Source organism: Mauremys mutica, chromosome 2 (assembly GCF_020497125.1).
Source record: "Mauremys mutica isolate MM-2020 ecotype Southern chromosome 2, ASM2049712v1, whole genome shotgun sequence".
Classification (NCBI taxonomy): Eukaryota; Metazoa; Chordata; order Testudines; family Geoemydidae; genus Mauremys; species Mauremys mutica.
In genome coordinates, this window is record NC_059073.1 from 113,190,092 (window position 1) to 113,210,009 (window position 19,918).

Consider the following 19,918-nt stretch of genomic DNA (forward strand, 5'->3'; position numbering starts at 1 on the left):
TAAATGTAAAGTATATTATTTGGTTGCATGGAAAAGGAGAAACGGCCAAAGGTTTGAATACAGAATTAATAACCGGAAATATAATCCAAAGTCTTCCACAGACTTATATCTGGAAAAGTCACTCAAATTTCTCTACCCCCCCGTTTCTCATCTGAAGACAAAAAAAATTCTCTGCCTCATAGGGATGAGGTGTTATCTTTGAAAATGTAAGCTTTCTTATCATCATTTTCCTCCCCCTTCCCTTTTATAAAAAAATTAAACTATTTGAGCAAACCACAACCACACACACACACTTAAAAATGTGGTATTAGTAATTTCCTAGCTTGTACATGTTACCATGTCCATTTATTTATATAATTAAAATCACATGACCATTTGATTCTTGTGTATAAACAAGGGAAAAACACCCAAACATTCTGGAAAAAGCAAAAGGCACAATAATTTAATGCAGACTGAGGAGATTAAAACATCACATATAATGAACTACAGCAAATGTTGCATTTATGAGAGTGTGTTTGTTTTAATTCCTGGGAAATATTTTACCTTGATAAAACATTACAAATTGTAATCGCAAGCAAATCCTCCTCTTTGCAGCACACCTTGGCACCAGCAAAACTAGGGAGGTTTTAAAAATCTATCAAGCTATAGGATTATGATGTGTGTTATTTTACTAGTCCTGCTGTTGCTGCCTAGGAGTTTCAGCTCTTCAAACTAATCCAGTGCAGCAGCAGGGATTTTGCAGCATTACGTGGGGGAGGGGCAGTGACCTTAGAATACCTTTGAGACATATTGAGTAAGTTTTATATAAACCAGGCACACTGTCCTGAGGTGACACTCACGGAAAAGCTAAGCAGGCGCCCAATAACTAGATGTAAAGCAAGAGGTCCCTTTAGACCACAGGATAATTTAGGTAAATTCCATTTTTTACTGCAGTTTCCTAACCCAGTCCAGGCACGTTAATCCTCATTCTCCCCTCAAACTGCCTCCCTCTCCCCACTTTTGTAGCCTCCCAGGAAAGTCCCATTTCTCCACCCAGTAGCATATGGCTACTGTCAGCCATAGCCCACCAAGGAAAGGTGGGGGGACCTGCCTCTCCCTTCTTTTCCTCCCATCTCCATTAACGATATCCCCCTCCCACTGCCTCTTAACTAAACGTGCTCCTCATCCGTTTCCTCCTCCCTTCCAAGGTGTCCCAATTAAAAGGTATTTTGGAGTCTTCCCTCTGCTCCACCCCGGCTTTCCAATGACAAGCGCTTTACCGCAGCCGTCCAGCAGCGGGTCCCTGGCACCACTGCAATCTCCCAGTAAAAGCTGCCCGGCAGCTTCTCCCCACAGCCTCCCACTAAGAAGGGTCCTGCTTCCCCCACCCAGTGCAGCTTCCCTCGCCATAAACAGGACCCCGCCCCCTGGCCGGCCCCAGCCACTGGAGCCCCGGGCATCCTTCCCCCGCAGCAGCCCGAGCTCCGCGCCGGCCAACGTTCCACGGCTCGCGCCCTGCTCCCCGCGGTCCAGCCTCTTTCGAACCCCGTCCGCCGAGAGGGGAGGGGGAAGAGGGAGAGAGGTGCCTTACGGATAATCTCCGCCCCTTTGCCCCCAAGGCAACCAATCAAACAGCCCTGGCGAGCAAGGAGAGGGGCGGGGCGGGGCGGTGGATAGAACTCGACATCAGCGTCACGTACCAGCTGCGCGGGGCAGGCTGGGAATTGTAGTTTCTCCTCTCCCAGCCGTAGCCATTTTGTGGTGAAGGGAACTACACTGTCCTAGAGCCCAAGGATCATTCCACGGGGCCACGCGGAGTCCCCCCGGCGCGTTGGCCGGCGAGGCCCAGTGCTGATAGCCCGGCGGGGCCCGGCGCGTGGGATGTGACGGAACGAGCGACTCGCGCGGAAGGAGAATAATTCAAGAGCTTTGCAGACAGGGCAGGGGGAGGGGGGCGAGTGAGTGCGCCGCGCGCTAGGGATCATCGCCCAATTCCCCGCTCCGCTCCCTCGCAGGGGCCGCCGGCCGCGGCTCGCCAGAGGCCAGGTTTGAACGCGAAAGGGAGGCCGAGGTCTCTGACGTTTGCCCTGCGCGAGGCGCTCTGCAGGGCCGGCTGCGGCTGCTGAAAGCAGCTCGGTGGGGGCTTGCGGCCGCTGGCCCGAGTGCGAATTGAGGCCAAGCCCTAACCGAGAGATTAAAAAAAAAAAAAATCAGGTCCATTTAAAGTTGCTGCCGGAGCGCGGCTCTTATTGGTTAGGGGAGAGTTGGAGGAGCAGGGACTCACACAGTGTATGCAGCCTTCACTGCTGCTACGCTGCTGCTAGAGAAGCTGCTGCTGCTGCTGGAGTTGTCTCTGCTGCTTTCCCTTGCTGCAGCAGCACAAACGTGACTTCCAACATTTTTATTTATCTTCTTTCAATCCTTTTCCTTTTGCAAGATGTAACTACAGCTCAGACACTAAGGACGTACAGATCGCTTAGGTGGCTTGGGAAAGAGAAAAGGGGATATCAAGGGCGTCGTTTTTTGTGTTGGGGAGAAAATTTCCATTATGAATGTTTCTCTAAAGTGATTTTTTTTTGTTTGCTTCGCATTCGTTTTTTTTCTATTCCCCATATCTCGGATTTATTGCAAAGAAAATCACGTTGTGAAGAAAGAAAGTCGGATTACAAGATACTACTACAAACAAAAACTGGATTTTTGGGGGGGTATTTTAGCAAAAAATTATTGCGGCTTTACTTCATGAAGCAATTGTCCCCTTTTGCAAACAGAATTTGGATACCAGAATGAGTAAAGAAAGACCCAAGAGGAATATAATTCAAAAGAAATACGTAAGTGGTTATAACATATATCATTTGACTCCCAGTTTTAGGAAATGGCTGTGAATGTCAAGTTTATAGCTAATCCTGAAGCTATAAAGGTTTGAAACAAATGTATGGTAATACTGATCTTTATTTTCCTTAGGTATGGGGGAGTTTCAAAAACCCTTTTAAATTGCAAAACCTTCTGCCCAGTTTCGTTATAAAGCCAGATTTGTGTAGCGATATCTCAAGTGAATAAATGTATTGACCTCAAATGACACAATCATAATCTAGTTTTAGATGAAAGGCAGGGAGCTCAAGGGGGGCTGCTGCGACAATGTTGCTAAACTGCTTTTTCATTTGGATATATTAATAATGCACTTTACATGCAAAATAACATATTTTATATGTGTGTATGTAGAGTCCTGTTTAGTGAAGACACTATGGTTGTAGAAAGCCCTTTAAGTTGAAATCGAATGTCTGGTTATGGCGAGCTTGTTTCTTGCACTACCACATCAAATGTAATATATGTGATCGTTTGCTTATCTGGCTTGCAATAGAAACCAAACCAGTTGGGGATCATATTACAGGGAATGCGTTTGTTAGGATTGACTTTAATAATGGGGAAATGGCTTGGTTTAGTTTAAAAATGCATGATGGTGTCTCGAAATACTAGAAGAATATGGTATAGTTCAGACTGTACCCCTATCTCTGTTCTTACACAACTGCTTAACCAGACGCTAGAAATAGTCTAACCCTTTAAACATATAAATTTGCAGGGATAGTTGCGTTTTGGTCCTGCTTCAGCTACGTTTTGATTGGCATAAGGCGAGTCTTTAAGTTTGGAAAAACGGAAGGGATTCGTCAGATATGCAGCAGAACTAATAATTGTATCTGCATATTAAAATAAAATATTTCATGTTCAGAAAATGATTGCTTCAAGCTACATTAGATGCAGCCCCCCCTTTCAAGTTGTAGAATATGCTGTATTATGATTTCTAGCTTTTTTCCGTGGGGGCTGTATTTCTTCCGGGGGGGGGTGACCTTCGGGACCCTTTTGCCTTGTTTTAAAATATTTAATAAAAGGTAAATTGACTTAAGATGCCTATTTCTATCGGTTTGTCTCTTCTCTTTAAAATATAATTTAGAGAAGCGAGTGGTTAGGAAAAAATTAAAAACTTAAAGGTATTCTGCACCAAATTTACGAATTAAAAATACATCCGCATTGCAGAGGAATTGGGAGTCTGAAGCGGACTAGTTTAAAGTATTGCATCGAAACAGGAACATTGTCTAGAAAGTCTAACGAAACATGTAAGACGTGCACGTTTCCCAGGCAGTGAAACAAAGCAGAATGGGAGAAGAATTTGTAGTGTTTAATTAAAATAAAATAACCTGTATTTTTAAAGCCACACCACGTCTGTACGAGTGAACAATAGAAGCTTCCTCTGGTTTTGCTTATAGTGCTTGTTAAAGAATTAATAAAACTGTCACCCCCACTCTTGCCCCATAGGCAAGGTGTGAGAGAGACATGTGAGCATGGTAGGGAGACAATGTATCCTGTGTTCATAAGTTTGACTCTGGAATGGAGGGAAATCGCTTTTGGGGAGGGGGGCAAGGGAGTGCAGGTTACTGTGTTCGCGTGTGTGTGTGTGTGTGTCCGGGGGAGTGTGTGGGTTGCTGCACTATTGCAGTGCGTAGCAGGCACAGACGCAAGCATGGCTGCGGCTTCTGCTTTGGGCTGGCCTGGTCGATTTCCCATGCATCCTCTCAAGCAGCGGCAACAGGTTAAGCGGAATGTCAGTACAAGACCCCGGGTTCCCGGCCACTCAGCCCAGTCAGTGCCAGGTTCTTCTTGTTGTTCTGTGACGTCACAAAGGGAAGGGCCTGGGCTCGGTGGAATCTTCGTCTCATCAATGTTCTGATTTCCCCCCTCCCCCTCCTGTGTGACGTCAAACGTGAGGCGGGCCGCTTAGGCTGGGGAAGAGGGGGAGTCACGAGGGCACTGGCTGCTGCTACTGGGGAGGATGCAGCTCTGGCACCCAGCACTGTTCTCTGCTCTTACCAGGTGAGCAGGTGTAGCAAGCCTTGCATACACAGCAACTTCTGTCAACCTCTTTCTCCTTTCACCCTTCCTATTAAGTGGAGCCTGAGCCTATTTAATTTAGTTCAGAGCAGGGAGCTAATCTACCTCATCTTTGGGTAGGAGGCACACTTCCCTGATGCCCTTTAAGAAGAAAGTGTTAGTCATTCTGTCTTTCCTGCGTAGTATAACTTGATATGGTAAGGTAGAGGCACTCCTGTGTGGGTTGGTGGCACAGGGCGTGAAGTTGTACCAACAGAGCATAGCACCTTCCTTTTTTTTTCAGAAACATCTTTAAGTATCGCAGTGTCATAGTAGCGCATCCTGAGCAGCCTCTTTCCTTTAATACACACACATGTGTACCCACTCAAGTCTTTTGTCTGCACGTTTCAGTCCCAGGCATGATCACTCACACCCCAGGTTTCAACCACGGCTCTCAGAAAGGGCCTCCAGTTCCTAACCTCTCGTAAAGACTTTATTTAAAAATATAAAAAAGGTAGTTTTGCCTTTGATAGTGTGCACACTATCTTTTTTCCATTTAGCTAATCTCACATAGCTTGTCCACCTGAACTCCTTTCTCAGAGGGACACAGTTTTATTTCATGCAAAATCTTACAAGCACTTCACAAAAAATTGTAAGTCTGATCCATATTCCAATTGCTTTGGAGGTTTTGCTATTTTAGGGAAACTGGAAAATTTGTGTTTTACAGCTCATAGTTACTCAAAAAAATCAACTGTGCTAAACTATCTCCTGATCTCTGTCTATGGAAGAGCTGGCTTATAAAGGATTATGTGACATTCCTGTAGTGGAGTATAACAATTGTCCTCCTAGTGTCATAAATTGCCTATATTGTTGGCTACATATGATGCTTTTCTGCAAGGATGGATATGAAGTAAGATATGATGTTCCTACACTGGTCGGTGACACAAGGAGACAGGTCAACTAATTGTCCTGTCAACACCCCCTCCCCCCCCCCCCCCCGAAAAAAAAGTACTGTTTTGTAGGCTACTTAGCTCTGGTCTTCAGATAACCACAATGACTGCCACAATGCAACCAGAGCCTTTTGCTGAATGCTGAAAAGTAATTGTCTAAAATGTACCCTAAAAACAAAAAGACTCTGAGAACAATAGAATATAGCACAGTGTTAAGACTATTGCCTTGAGGCTTAACTTGCTGTTACGCAAATAATCATCATACATCAGAGGTTTAAATAAACTTTCGGTTATTACCCTGGGAGTTGTTAATCCAAGAAAAAGGAAACTTGTGTGTCTTATTTTTAAAATGTTTTCACTTAATTTTTAAAAACCATGGCTGATTAATACAAATCTATCTTCTCTCTTCACCCTCCTCCCCCTCAAACATCTTGAAATATGAAATATTTCTTTTTGGCTCAAACCTCAAAAACGGACAGCATTGTAAAGCATCAGCTGTGAAGCCAGACTTTTTCAGTGTGCATTTGGAATTAATAGTTCTTAAATCAAAAGCTTTGACGTCTTAAATATAATTTCATAAGTGCATTTTTTTCTATCCCTTTTTATGATGTCTTATAGCAAATCCAATGGTCATTGTGGTTTAGTTTTTGAAGTAACAGACCTTTATTACTGTAATGAAATACCTGTGTAGTTCTGCTATGGTAACAGATGGTGAAATATAATTAAGTAGTAATGACAGCACTGTCTCCTTGTGTGATTTGTTTCTCTGTCCTTGCAGGGGTAAAAGTGCAGTAGCTTGTCTTAAGGGGTGACACATTCCAAATAAAGACAGCCTAGATTTGTCAAATAAGGGGTTCAAGGCCTGAAGAAAATTAGTACATTCTAGAGATCTGAAGACATTGATGTTTTTGAGTAATGCTTTGGACTGTGTAATTATACAATATCCTTGTGACAACAGTAGGAAAAAAATTGCTTCATACATCATTGAAATGTAGCCATCTCTGGGATGGAATGTGGCAACTGCATCATAATGCACAACAGTATATAGTAGTTTGGGAAGCATGATATACCAGAGCCAACTGAAACTGCAGTGGGGAATTTATTTAGGAAGAATGTAGCTGTGCTGGATTTTGGTAATGCCTATTACCTTGCTATCCTTGCACTCAAGTGCTATCAGATTTCTAATTTTCACAATTGGGTGGGGCCTCTGTCCTCTTGGATGAGATACTGTGCTTGGTTTGGCACTGATGAGGAGGACAGTACTACTTTCTGAATTACTGACACCATATTCTTCCAATGAAAGGAGGGGGCAGAGCTGCTCTGTCCTCGTTGAGCAATGTAGTCCTGGGGGGTAGCTTTAACAAACCAGGGGAGTTCAGTCCTTATGTTGCCTTAGCCCTTATTTTAAGGGCTAAGGAATAAGCTCCTCTGTCAGCAAAAAGAACGAGGAGTACTTGTGGCACCGTAGAGACTAACAAATGTATTTGGGCATAAGCTTTTGTGGGCTAAAACCCACTTCATCGGATGCATGCAGTGTAATGCCCAAATAAATTTGTTAGTCTCTAAGGTGCCTTGTTCTTTTTGCCGATACAGACCAACGCAGCTACCGCTCCTCCATTAGTCCACACAGATAGTGTTTTTTCATGCCTGACTGGGATTCTGATTTTTTTAAAATATTTCTTACAAGATTATATCTAGCCCTTGAAAGGACTCTGTCAGCCCTGAGTAGGGCCTTTGGCTAGCATTGTGGAGAAACTGCTGTTAAGTGCTACAGGTATTCCACTCTCCCTGTTGGGCCCTCTTTGTCTCAAGGCCTCTTAAGTTTGGTTAGGAGAAAGATTTATTACAGCATCTTTCTCCACAAAATAACACTTCCCCCCCCCTTGTGAAGAGTTGTAGCTAAAGCTTTAAGGGTGCAACCTCATGGAAAAACTTTCACTCTTCAAAGGATCTGGTTGAGACTGGGCTCCTTCCTGACCTCTGTTAGTTCCCTTGAAAGGCTTAATGCAAGCCTCTGCTTCATGGCCACACCACTTCTAGGTCTGCAGACTTTTGGGCCTTTATTCCTTATTGGCCAGGTGAGTTAGCTGCTGGTATTGCATATGAAAAAGGGGAAGGCTGAGCTGAAGAACTATTTTGGGATCTTTAGATAGGGCAAGGAGATGATCTAGGCTTTGCCTTTGGCTGAGTTTACTTCAACGAATATCAGATAAAATAATGAAATTACTCAGCATTATGTAAAAATTGGCTACAATATTATGTGTAATTCAGAGAGCTAAGGATGTAGTGGTGTACCTAACAAATGTATGACTTATCAGTGCTTACCTTTTCTTGTTACTGTGAATGATGTCTAGAAAAATTGTTTCTTATTGATTGGGGGGGAGCAGGGGGAGTGGCCTCTTACTTCAACCAGCTGCATGGGCTAGAAACAAAGTGTGTAATTTATACAATATGTTCCAGAATTACAGACATTGAATTATTAACAACACTATAGAAAATGCTTCATAATTGTTTTAGTGTTCATTGGGCACTTTCACTGCCTGTAGTGAGGCTTGACAGGCCTATTAAGCTAGTATTAAAGGTATAACCTCTTTTTCTTAAAGGAACAGAATAATACTTAGCACTGTGCATGTTAAAGCTTGGTACAAACATTAACTGATTCTTGCATTGAGAGAGGTAAGATTGTCTCCATTTTATTGTTGCAAGACATAGGTCTAAATGCCTCAACCAAAACAGCACAGCACCTCAAGAGAACGGACAAAACTAATATCCAGTGTTTCTGGATTCTAATACCATACTCAGTCAACTCGATTACAATGCGTAAATATGGTACACTGCATCAGCTGTAAAAGTAGTACAGGTAATCCACATCATTAAGAGTTGCAGCCCCATTGCGATGTATGCTAAAACTGTTCCTCTAACGTAATCTAAAGAAATACTGAAGTCTGTATTTAAGAATTTTTGCTCTTTGTGTTTACTTGAATAGAGATATGATATCTTGCAGATGACGGAAGTAATTTCTTATGATGATTTACTCAGTGGAGGGAGTATTTAATTAAGCAGATCAGCGTATGAGAGGGAAGCAAAAAGGACGCGGCAGGTTTAAAATTTGGATTTTGACATTCTGTTTGCACATGTTGCTAATACTGCCCAATTTATATAAAACTGAAAGTGCTGGGGGGAAATCTATTCAGCATTTATGTTGTCTGGCTACTTTTTATTTCATTCAGCTTTGATACTGAAAAGATACTAGTCACTTTCAGCTTTTCTTATGCACTAGAACATTATTGTAGTATTTGCTTTGCAATAATGCAGAGGAAGGTTCAGATGGAACTGCAAATACGGAGAGAAATATGTTTTTTGCTTCTTTATGATCAGGAGCCAGTGTTTTGTGAGTCTACAGATGTAGAGAATAAATGCATTGCAGCAGAATCTAGTTTTGCATTTAAAACAAGTATTTTATTTTTTCTAGGCTTTATAGTTGTGAACAAACCCATCCAAATGTAAACAAAGTTTAACTGATGCACTGTCTGAATGTGTGAAGACTACCTGAAGCAATAGCTCTGGTAGATTTGATTACCTTTCTTAATCTAAAGGGGAGGTTAATTTTCAAGTCTAGTAATACAGATTTCTGTGATGTTAAACCTGAACAGCCTCCATATGTTCCCAGGTATCAAGAGCCCCAAATATCCCTAGTCAACTACCCAAACCTTCAGCTTTTCTGAAAATTTTTATGATTCACCTATCTGTTTTCAACACAAAATTCTGCAGCACATAACACTTAAAATGTAGAGACAGTGTAAAATAAATTGAACTTAATATCAAATGATTAAATAGCAGGGAATCCTGTACTTAATCACTCACTTTCATATTTAATTTGATTAAAAATCACAATTAAAAAATTATCTGAAGCTGCCACAGTATCTATGAAGTGTTCAAAATGTTTTCTGTAACACTTAGGTCGAGTTTGATATGGAGTATGTGGTGCTTAATTTAAGGTATATAAAGAAGGTACATTAAATATCTAGCCTTCCCTTAGATCTTTTCTGAGGTGTTAGCTGATTTGTCACCTTTAGGGATATTGAGTAGTCTTCCCTGGTTTTGTTACAGAGTACTAGAGAATATTATTGGGAGCTTTCTTGGCTCTCATTTGAGAAGGCAGATGTATTTCAGTCTTTGATAAAAATGCTGTCTTTTGAAGCATTTGTAGGTGCAAACAAGTTTTAAACCATCTGATTGAAAAGCTCTTTCAGTGGCTCAGGTTTCACTCTTTCCTCTCTTGTAATGATGTTCTGATAGTTCATGTTCAGAGTTTTTATGTAAAAATAGAGCAGATGACACCTGGTATTTCCCGGTGTGGAGGTGACAGTAGGGGAGGGCAATGGAATACAACTTTTTAAAAAAATTTTATTTAAACAGAAGTGAACAGACATTTATTTTCAGGATGCTCTTGTTCCTCATTTTAATATGCAGATAGAGTCTGATACTCTGAACACTTATGCTTGTGCTTAAAGTTCATTATGTATATTGACTTTTTGATGTAAATCAAACTATTTACAAGTAAAATGAAGCATGCATATACGTATCTGCAGGATTAGGGCCCAAGAATTGGAGCCAAACATGCTCTGAAACAACCATATTTCCCATTGACTTCAGCAGGGATCTTGAATGCTCAGAAACTCTTAAGATCAGGCCTATAAATAAATAAATATTTTAAATCTTTTCAAATAGTTCATGGAAAAAATTCTAGCTAGTATTAGGAGCTTGGTTTTTGAAAAGCTAAATGTAGTACCTAAATGTACTGCTTGCAAGTGCATAAGAAACACAGATGTACCATTTAGCCAAGAACTTCAGCTGGAAAAGCTCTGCTACTCTCTCCACCCTGAAAATAAGGAATTGGCTCCTGTAGCTTTGATTTCTCTCTGGTCATCCTTCCCTTTCTCCTTCTGGAATTCACTTTCTTTCCTTTTCTTTCTTAATCCTGTGTTCAACCTTTCTTTCAACTCTCCACTAGAGATCAGGCCTGTAGAATTAAACCAGTATCTAGTCCGTTTCAGTTTAGTGCTTGATGGATCACAAACTGGGTGTGTAGTCAAATTGATTGGCAGTGATAAATATTGCCTGGGGAAGTGTGGGGGTACCACAGTTTTTTATTTTCCTTATTTGACTGGTGTGACCTTGAGTGACACTTACTTACTATATTTTTAACCTTCCAAAATGCATCTCTTCATAATGTTCCTGGTCTTTTCTGCCTGGATTCTTGTGATCTTTTGTGGCAGATACTCTTTCTCGCAAATTGTTCTGCAAAAGGGTAGCTTTGGATATGAGATCATTAATGAAGTGGTGTTGTAGCTCTGTCAGTCTCAGGCTAGTAGAGAGACAAGGTGGGTGAGGTAATATCTTTCATTGGACCAACTTTTGTTGGTGAGAGAGACAACTTTTGAGTTCACACAGCTGTATAAGCTCACCTCTCCTTCCCACAAAAGTTGGTCCAATAAAATATATTACATCACACGCACACACCCTTTATTTCTCAGGCCATCGATGGGTCACTTCTACTTTCTAATGACTCGGGGAAACAAATAATAAAATAAATCTCACTGGAAAGTCATGTCATGTTGCAAAGCCCTAACAATGTTGTGCTCTATCATGTCCCTAATTTCTGCTTTTTATTCTTCAAATCTGCCTTGTTAGTCTGACCTCTTTTGGAAGGTGTGATGGTTGCAGAAGATGGAATACTTAAAGTTCAAACAAATCAATGATACAATTATTTTTCATACAGCAATGTGATGACTGGCTAAAGTTTATTCTTGCCTTTTATAATCCATGGGAGTTCATCCTGCAATAATCTAATAAATTTAGTTTTACACTTTGATGCTGTGATATTTCAATCAGTTTAGAATATCTATACAAACATTAATTTTTATCTTTTGTTGCAGATTAGTTTGAAAGCCTGTATTCTCAAATTAAGAAACAATGATGGGATTGGAAAACTGATCAGCTGTTTTTAACTGACCTCTGGAAAGATGTATCTATGCATGAGCATTGTTTTACTGTACGTTTTTTTTCAGTGAAAATCATCTAACTTTGTTCTTTTACACAAATTGTGTGTATAATAAATATGCACTTTCTAGTATTTCTGTTTAATCCAGAACAGAGTGCTGTGTATACCTTTTTATTTATTAGCCTACTCTTCCTGGCCAACACCCAGACTCTTTGAAGAGGTGGATGACAGGGACCCAGGAAGGTACAAGAGAATCCCCCCAGTTGAGAATCTCAGAGCTTTCCCAACACCTCCATGGGCATTGATATGGTATGGTGTTCTGCCCCTGGATTTTGCTGAGGAGTTGACTTTTTTTTTTGTACTGGCCTTTTGACCTGGCTTTTCTCCCCTAAATCTGACTAAAGGAAGGGTTGTCTTCTCTCCCCTTCCTATTTTCCTGCATATGTGGTTTTTCTTCTTCCCCTCCCCACAGGATCATGGCTTGCAAGCTCTGATATGGATCAGTGTTGGGTAAATTCTACTTTTGTGCTGGGTGAATTTGACTCTGTCAGCAGGAATCTTGCCAGTTTCACTGTGGCATTATGGGCCCTACTGCAAGAGTATGCTCACTATTTGCAGGCTTTAAATTCCTTCCTTCCCCTTTTCAGAGAATTAAGATATGTGCAAACACAGTTTCAGAAGTCTATTGCCACTCTAAGGCCATGTCAGCATACAGCCACCACAGTTACTAAATTCCTTGTGCATGTGCGCTCTTGGCTCCTTGTGTCAGCAGTGCACATCCTCACCAAGAGCGCTTGTATTGATTGTATTGGCAGTGTGGGGGTGTTGTGGACGGCTCCTGAAAGCCAGTAACAGTTGACTTAAGCAACACGGTGTCTAGAGTCTAGACCAGGGGTCTCCAACTACGACCCGCGGGCTGGATTTGGCCTGGGGCTTCCATTTGTCCAGCCTTCCAACCAACAGGGGAGAAGTGAACAGCTGAGTAGGCACCCTGAGCAGGCACGGGGAGGGGCAGCAGCTCGCATGGGTTGGGGGGTGGGGTAGCTCAGCTGAGCTGTGCAGAGGGGCGAGTTCCTCTGGGAGCCAGTGTCCCCCCCTCCCCCCAAAGGGGAGCCAACTTAGGGGAGAGTCGTTGCTGCAGCCGAGCAGGTACAGGGAGAAGCAAACAGGCAGGCTGCAGCTGAGTAGGCACTCCGAGCAGGCAAGGGGAGGGGCTGCCGGCAGCAGCTCACAGGGTGGGGGTGGGGGGTAAGCTCAGCTGAGCTGTACGGAGGGGTGAATGGCCTCGGGAACCAGTGTCCCCCCCCCCAGAAGGGGATCCAACTCTAGGGGAGAGTTGCTGCTGCAGCCGAGCAGGCACGGACCCCTGCCTTAGAGTAAAAATACAAGCCAGATGCTTAATTACATCTCCAATAAATGGAGTAAAGAAGATGGAAATTAACAATTTCATAATGGTTAAATTTTACCTACAGCACTAATAGAACCAAACAGTATTTGCATGATACAAATGTGTGAGGTTTTTAGAAATAAAATAAAAAAAAGTGAAATGATTTTTAATGTATTGACAAATATTTTGTGTGATTTCACAGTACCTGCATCGATTTAACTTTTATACCTGATTTAGAATTTAATGCAACACTGACACAGTGGAGTAGTGTTGTTTTTTAATGATTTTGCATACCTTTAATTTCTTTCACAGTTGCTTCGGCCCACGAAGCCCCTTCAAAAATCAACTATGGCCCTTGTCTCATAAAGTTTGGAGACCCCTGGTCTAGACTGACACTGTGTCGACCTAGTTACATTGACCATGACCCTATGGTGGTGTTACTAAATTGGCGTAGAGAGGCACTCATGTTGGTGAGAGCCAAATTTAAGTGAAGACGCTTCCACAGCTAGATCGAAGCAGGGCAGTCTGTGTTGACCTAACCATGTAGTGTAGACCAGGCCTGGATAACTAAGAGTTTGTACCTGAGTGTGGTGGCAGCCTGTCATAAGAATACAGAAGGGAACCCAAGAGAGTTGAAATGCAGCACTGTAATGAACCCCACACAACATTGAATGAATTATTTTTGACAGCACCAATGCTAAAATTTAAAAGGAGTCTGTGAATCTTGGACATGAGTTTGCTCAACGTATAACCCTATTTAAATGATCGTAATTTTTATTGGTTTTCATACCTGCTATCTCAAACTAGTAACCTATATTCCCAAGAAGCCTTTACTTTAGAAGTAGCATTTGTGTTTCAGAAATGGAGTGACTTAAACCAGCTTATATATTGATACATTTATAAGATGATTGATTTGGCAAAGTGTGTGTGGTTTTTTTTTTTTAAATGCATTACTTTCAGTTTGTCCCAACATTCCTCCCGCTGCCCCAACACATCAAAGTTGTAAGCCAAATCTCTCAGCTATGGAGAGCCAAGATTGCGCACACACACAATTCATAATACAAATTTCCAGGCCTGCTTGTATGCCAGATCAATTAACTCTTAGCACAGCTAGAAGTGGAATAGAATTACATATGCTTCTGTTTCAAGGATACAAAACTCAGGCCAAACTTTGAGTTTGGAAAACTCCAAACCAAATGAAAAGAGAGCATTTTCTAGTATTGGTTGTAAAGCTGTCCAGTGGTCTGGCACATTCCTCTTAACTGCACCTCCTTTTTGGTAGAGGAACGATACCAAACTAAGGGACTTGAAGTGAATTTTCACCAGATAAATGTGAGTTGAAAAGGTGGAAGTGGGGAGGAAAGAGTGAGTGGGCGTGTGTGTCCAGGTATAGTGATGGTGATGAAACTCACATGGCTCATTACAGACATCTGGAATTCCTATTGGATAACTAAAATCTAAAGCCGAAATTAACATGTTTGGTTAGTAGTGCTTTTAATAAATGATTGAAAGAAATAAGAGTGTGTCTACTACTGAGACATGTCTTAGATTGGAAAATTTTTCACTGACATTATTTGCTTATAGTTATTAAACATAATGGGTATGTGGTATATTTGTAAGAGAAAAGGCTTTGTACTAATTTAAACTTGGAGAGAACCCCTATAGGCGGGATGTCCCCTTATTTGATTGTAACACTTATTTCTTACATGTTACAAATCATATATTGATTGTAATAACTGGCACATAATTCTAAACTTGGCTTTTCCTTCTTTTAAGTATTTGCCTGTAATACCGTATCCTAATTAAAGCCACAGCTAAATAAATGAGGAGAGGCAGACTTTGTTTAAACATAAAAAAAGAATTTTAAATAGCTGGAGAAAGACATGATGTCAGACGGTGTATGGCTTTAGGAATTTTCCTGCCCAGAGACTCCGGGTATGTCTACACTGCAGTTGAAACATCCTTGGCTGGCCCATAACAGCTGACTGGAGCTGTAAAATTGCAGTGTAGGCATTTGGGCTTGGATTGGGGCCTGCTTGTGTGTCTGAGAGCGAAATAGTTGTTGTAATAATTTTAGCATCAAGATTTCTAAGGGAGGGTGGGAGGATGGCCTTGTGGCTTCTGCTTTCGTATGGCTGGTGTAGAGCAGCAACTATAATTTCATCTGAAGTTGATGGAGCCAGATGCCTACATCAGGAGTAGCAGAATTTATTGCGGTAATGCCTCCTTCATATTTATAAGTTGGGCAGTAGGTAGTATATGTTTGCAAAGGCCCGGAAATAGGAGTTGGGAAAATGCTTTCCATTTTCTATCTAACAAAATCTTCTGCCGATCATCTTTTACACTGGTTGTTTGCCTTGATTTCAACTATTTTACCCATGCTAGTGCTACTTTGGAGGGAAGTAGCTCTTATGCAGCCTTCCTGGTCCACAGTACCCTCTCCAAGGGAGGAAGAGGGACTACTGCAACAGCACCTGCTTCCTTTTTTTTCTGCAGGCCTGAAAGGAAGGCAAGGAGCAGTGGCTGCAACTCACTTTTTGGGGCAGTGGCACTGGGGAAAAAGCATAGCTGAAGGGGAAAAAAGAGCACATTTGTCTTCATTCCCATCCTTCAAGTGTGGCTCCAGAATTGTAAGATGGTAATATGATTCTCCTCCCCCCCCCCCCGTACCCCCAATTTGCATCCTTGCATGATACCTTGTAGAATTAGGCAAATACTGCTAATAGTTGGGGGTGTGTGTGCGTGTTTTTTTCAATCCTTGTTCATTTTATTTAAAAATATGGATTTACTGTGGCCATGCTCACCCTTTTCATGTTCACCCTTTTCATGTTCATTTTGTGAACATTTGTGCAGTTTAGTTACTTTGATATGAACAGGGAAAGTGGATTTTATAGCCACATAACTAAGGATTCACAGAAATAACATTTTAGATACACATGTCCAAGTATTAACTTATGCATTCATCCTGTCAGGAAACAAAACAAAATAAAATCATGTGAATTAACTGACTATTCCAAGTGCATGGATAGTTATGATTAATGGACTTTGAATACTCAGTCAATCAACAGAGGAAATTAAAATTCACAAAAAATTGAATATGGTTTTTAAGGACAAACTTAAGGAAACTACAGTCTACTCGTGGCTATTCTGCAAGTAGAAAGAGGCTAAATTATTAGTGACAAATAGAGCTACAGAGCTGAGTGAGCACTTCTAATTAGATGTGTTAATATTTGATGCGTACATTCTGTGTACCTGTCCTATTCTGCCCACATATTGGTATTTAGAAACACCTATCTCTTCAGACAGAAGTCTCCATTTAGATGCTTTTTCTGTTGAAAGAAGTCTTTTTGCGAAAACATATTCAGTCTTCTGGCAAACTGCCACAAACCGCTATTTGTAAGAGAAAAGGTACAGTTGTTAGTGGATTTTTTGTTTATGCACTTAGCCAAAGGAATATACTACAGCATATGTATTTATTTAACCTTTCTTTCATTTTAATGAAATTTTAAACTGAAACTAGCAAATGTATTATGTAACAAACTTAAGTCCAGTTTTATCTGTATTAAACCCATGATGGGGCGTATATTAGTTTCTATATCATTACTGCTGCCAGGTCTAATTGTGATACGCATGGTACAAACGTAAAGCATAAAGAGCGTATGCTCTAAATAGAAAAGACAGAGGACAAGGTACAGGAATCAATTGACATTGTTCAGGGTCACATAGGGTATGTCTATGCTGCATTACAAAACCTGTGGCAGTGAGTCTCAGAGACTGGGTCTGCAGACTCCAGCTTGCAGGATGGCACTAAAAGTAGCTGATTAAATTTTCGGACTCAGGCTCAGAATCCCCCCCCCCAGGTTTCAAAGCCTGAACTTCCCTCCCCCTCCCCCCCGAGCCCAAATTTCTACACAGTCGTTTTTAGTGCTGTAGCATGAGCCCCAGTCTGTTGACCCAGGCTCTGAGACTTGCTGTTGTGGTTTTAAAGTACAGTGTAAGCATACCCATCAAAGATCATTTGGCTGAGATGTGAATAAAACCAAGGTTTGCAATGCTCAGTCCAGTGCCCTCTCCACTAGGCCATGCTGGCTGCCAGTGAGTTTATTTTACATGATTCTCCTGTCTGGTACTTCAGGATGTGTTTAGTATGAAAGTAAACAATAACTGCATGCAATTCTAGTGCCGAAAATTCTATCCCTTTTTAGGTAATTTAAAAAAAAAAAGGTATATTAAACATTCAGTTGAATCTCTCTCTGTTATGGAACTTGACTTACTGCTCTGAAAATGGGATGGCAGTTGACTTCAGGTTTTCATGTGAGGATATAAGAACATCTTTCAGTTCACTGTTTCTGAACCTTCTTTGCTCCTCCACATGTGCACCTCAAATTTCAGGTTGGGTCACTAGTGTCCTCTTTTTTTTCCCCCCATGGAACCTTCCACAGCTTTGGGCATCTGTGAGTCTTAAGTGTGCTGGACACATACTTTTTTTGATAAACTTTTTGATATTTTTATTATATAGTAAATAAAGGAAATTACAGGTAATACTTTATTTTTTATAGATAATGAACTGAATTTTGTGTTCATGTCCTTTTTAGAGCTAGTAGATTTCATCCTCTCATGCCTAGCTTTTATTAATAGATTGGAAGAACAATCTTTCCTCCTTTTTTTTTTCAACTTTTTTTTTTTAAATATGGCAGCAAACAAATACTGCTGAATATTATTTTTTGTTTAACTTTAAATGATTTTAATAGATTAGCCCTTAATATAAATTGTCAATTTGAAATTTCAAATTGGTATATATTTTAAAATCTGTATTTTAATTTAAAATATTTTTTAATCTTTTTATTTTTTAATTTATCAACCCTGCTATTGGGATCTGCTTGCTCATTCCAACAGGGCTAACAGCAGCTTTGTTGAATTCCTGTATTTTTGTGTCCTGCTCCCCCTTGTGGAATATTGTAGAATTGACTGTATGGGACACAAGTTCAGCGCCTCTGCTGTAGAGATCAGGAGCTTGCTTGCTTTGTTTGGAGAGCCTTTTTTCCTATAATGTTCCTTTCTCTTCGCTCTCTGGCTGCATGTACTTGTGCAATATTGTATCCTGGTTCAATGTGTGAACTAAAGGGTCTCCTACAGGAACTAAAGTCCCTGTGGCGGTGATTAATGCAAATCCCCAGTGCAAATAACAGGTCTGTGGAAGTTCCACCCCTCTTGGGGAAATAGCATATACTAGTTTGACCTGGTTCAAGAGACCTGGCAAACAGAGAACTTGAAATGGTATCAAGTGACTGCCCTGACATAGAGAGAGAAATTGCTCACACTCAATCCAAGAACTGGCAAGAAACTGCGATGGAGAGAGAGGTGTGTGAAGTCCTGAAGTACTTTAATCCTATCAAGGTCTCCATGTGGATGGTGGGTGACAGCTGGTAAGCTATACAACTGCATGTAAGTTGCTTATTGCTTTGATGTTTTCTCTGTAATGCTTTTGGTCTGAATAAAGAGTTCTTTGCTTTATGAAAGCTGGATGATCACTAGTTAGCCCTGTCACTTGACCCTCTTAGACTTATTATCAGGGCTCTGGAAGCTGTTCACGATAAATAAAAGCTCCCTCAAATGTGGCTTTGAATCTCTTTCCATCTGTCTCATTGCGACTATGATTTGCATGGTTATGGCTCTTGCTGCCCTTGCTCAGCCCGTTTTGCCATTTATTCGTGCAAGGAAGTCTCTGTAGAGAGCTGGTGAGTGTTTCTATAGTGGCATGACCTTTACAAGATTGATGGTATGAGTCTCAGCCCTCTTGAGATACAAACCCCCAAACTTTAGCTGTTTTCTGTGTTTACATGCTTTGGGTTTACTTCAAGCCATATCCCTGGTCTACACTGGGTAGGGGGAGAGAGGGGGATATCGATTTAAGTTATGCGACTTCAGCTACATGAATAACGTAGCTGAAGTTGACGTACTTAAATTGACTTACCATGGTGTCTTCACCATGGTGAGTTGACTCCTGCTGCTCCCCTGTTGAGACTGCCTGTGCCTTTTGCAGTGCTGGAGTACAGGAGTCGACGGGAGAGGGCTCAGGGGTCGATTTGTCGCGTCTAGACCGAGACACGATAAATCAATCCCTGCTGGATTGATCGCTGCCCACCGATCTGGCGGGTAGCATAGACATACCCTATGTCACACAATGGAGCCTGAACTTAATGCTACAAGGCCTGGTCACCCTTTCAACCCTTGGCTAATGCCTCTTCTATTTAAAGATAAGCTTTCTCTTATCAAGTATCTTCATGAGAAGATCAAATTGCTTAGAAACGATTTCACTACAACATGTACATTTACAGTTCTTTCTGGATAAGGTAGTACAAAGACCTACTCCATACCAAAAAAGAACACCAGGTTTCACGCAAACCAGTCCATTTCCTTGATGACATTTTTACCTAGTTCTAAATGTCCTCTGGAAATACTAAGTGCTCTGCACGTTGGGACTTAGTCATCTATCTTTGGCCATGGAAAAGACTGAATGTTTCTTTCCTTCTTTATGGCAGTCACAAGAAGGAATATAATAAGGTTGGTTGCTCATTGGCTTATGTCAGCCATCTTTTGTGTTTATATGGCAGTCAGGATAAACCCTCTGAAGGCATCCTACCATCTCCTGGAAGAGGTGCCTCCACATCCAATGTGGAATTACAGCTTCTGTAAAATAAGATTTACAGAGCTGTACTGGGTTGTCCATTAACTTCT

General features: G+C 41.3%; 1 protein-coding gene across 1 annotated transcript in view; it reads left to right on the forward strand.

The window, feature by feature from the left end:
- The first annotated feature begins 2,202 nt into the window (after positions 1 to 2,202).
- The window catches only part of JARID2 (jumonji and AT-rich interaction domain containing 2), a 315,297-nt gene continuing 297,581 nt past the window's right edge, over positions 2,203 to 19,918 (forward strand). Inside the window, exon 1 of the mRNA XM_045005897.1 lies at positions 2,203 to 2,807. Within this exon, the coding sequence (XP_044861832.1) occupies positions 2,763 to 2,807 (45 nt within the window). The 5' untranslated portion in view covers positions 2,203 to 2,762. The remainder of the gene's footprint in view (positions 2,808 to 19,918) is intronic.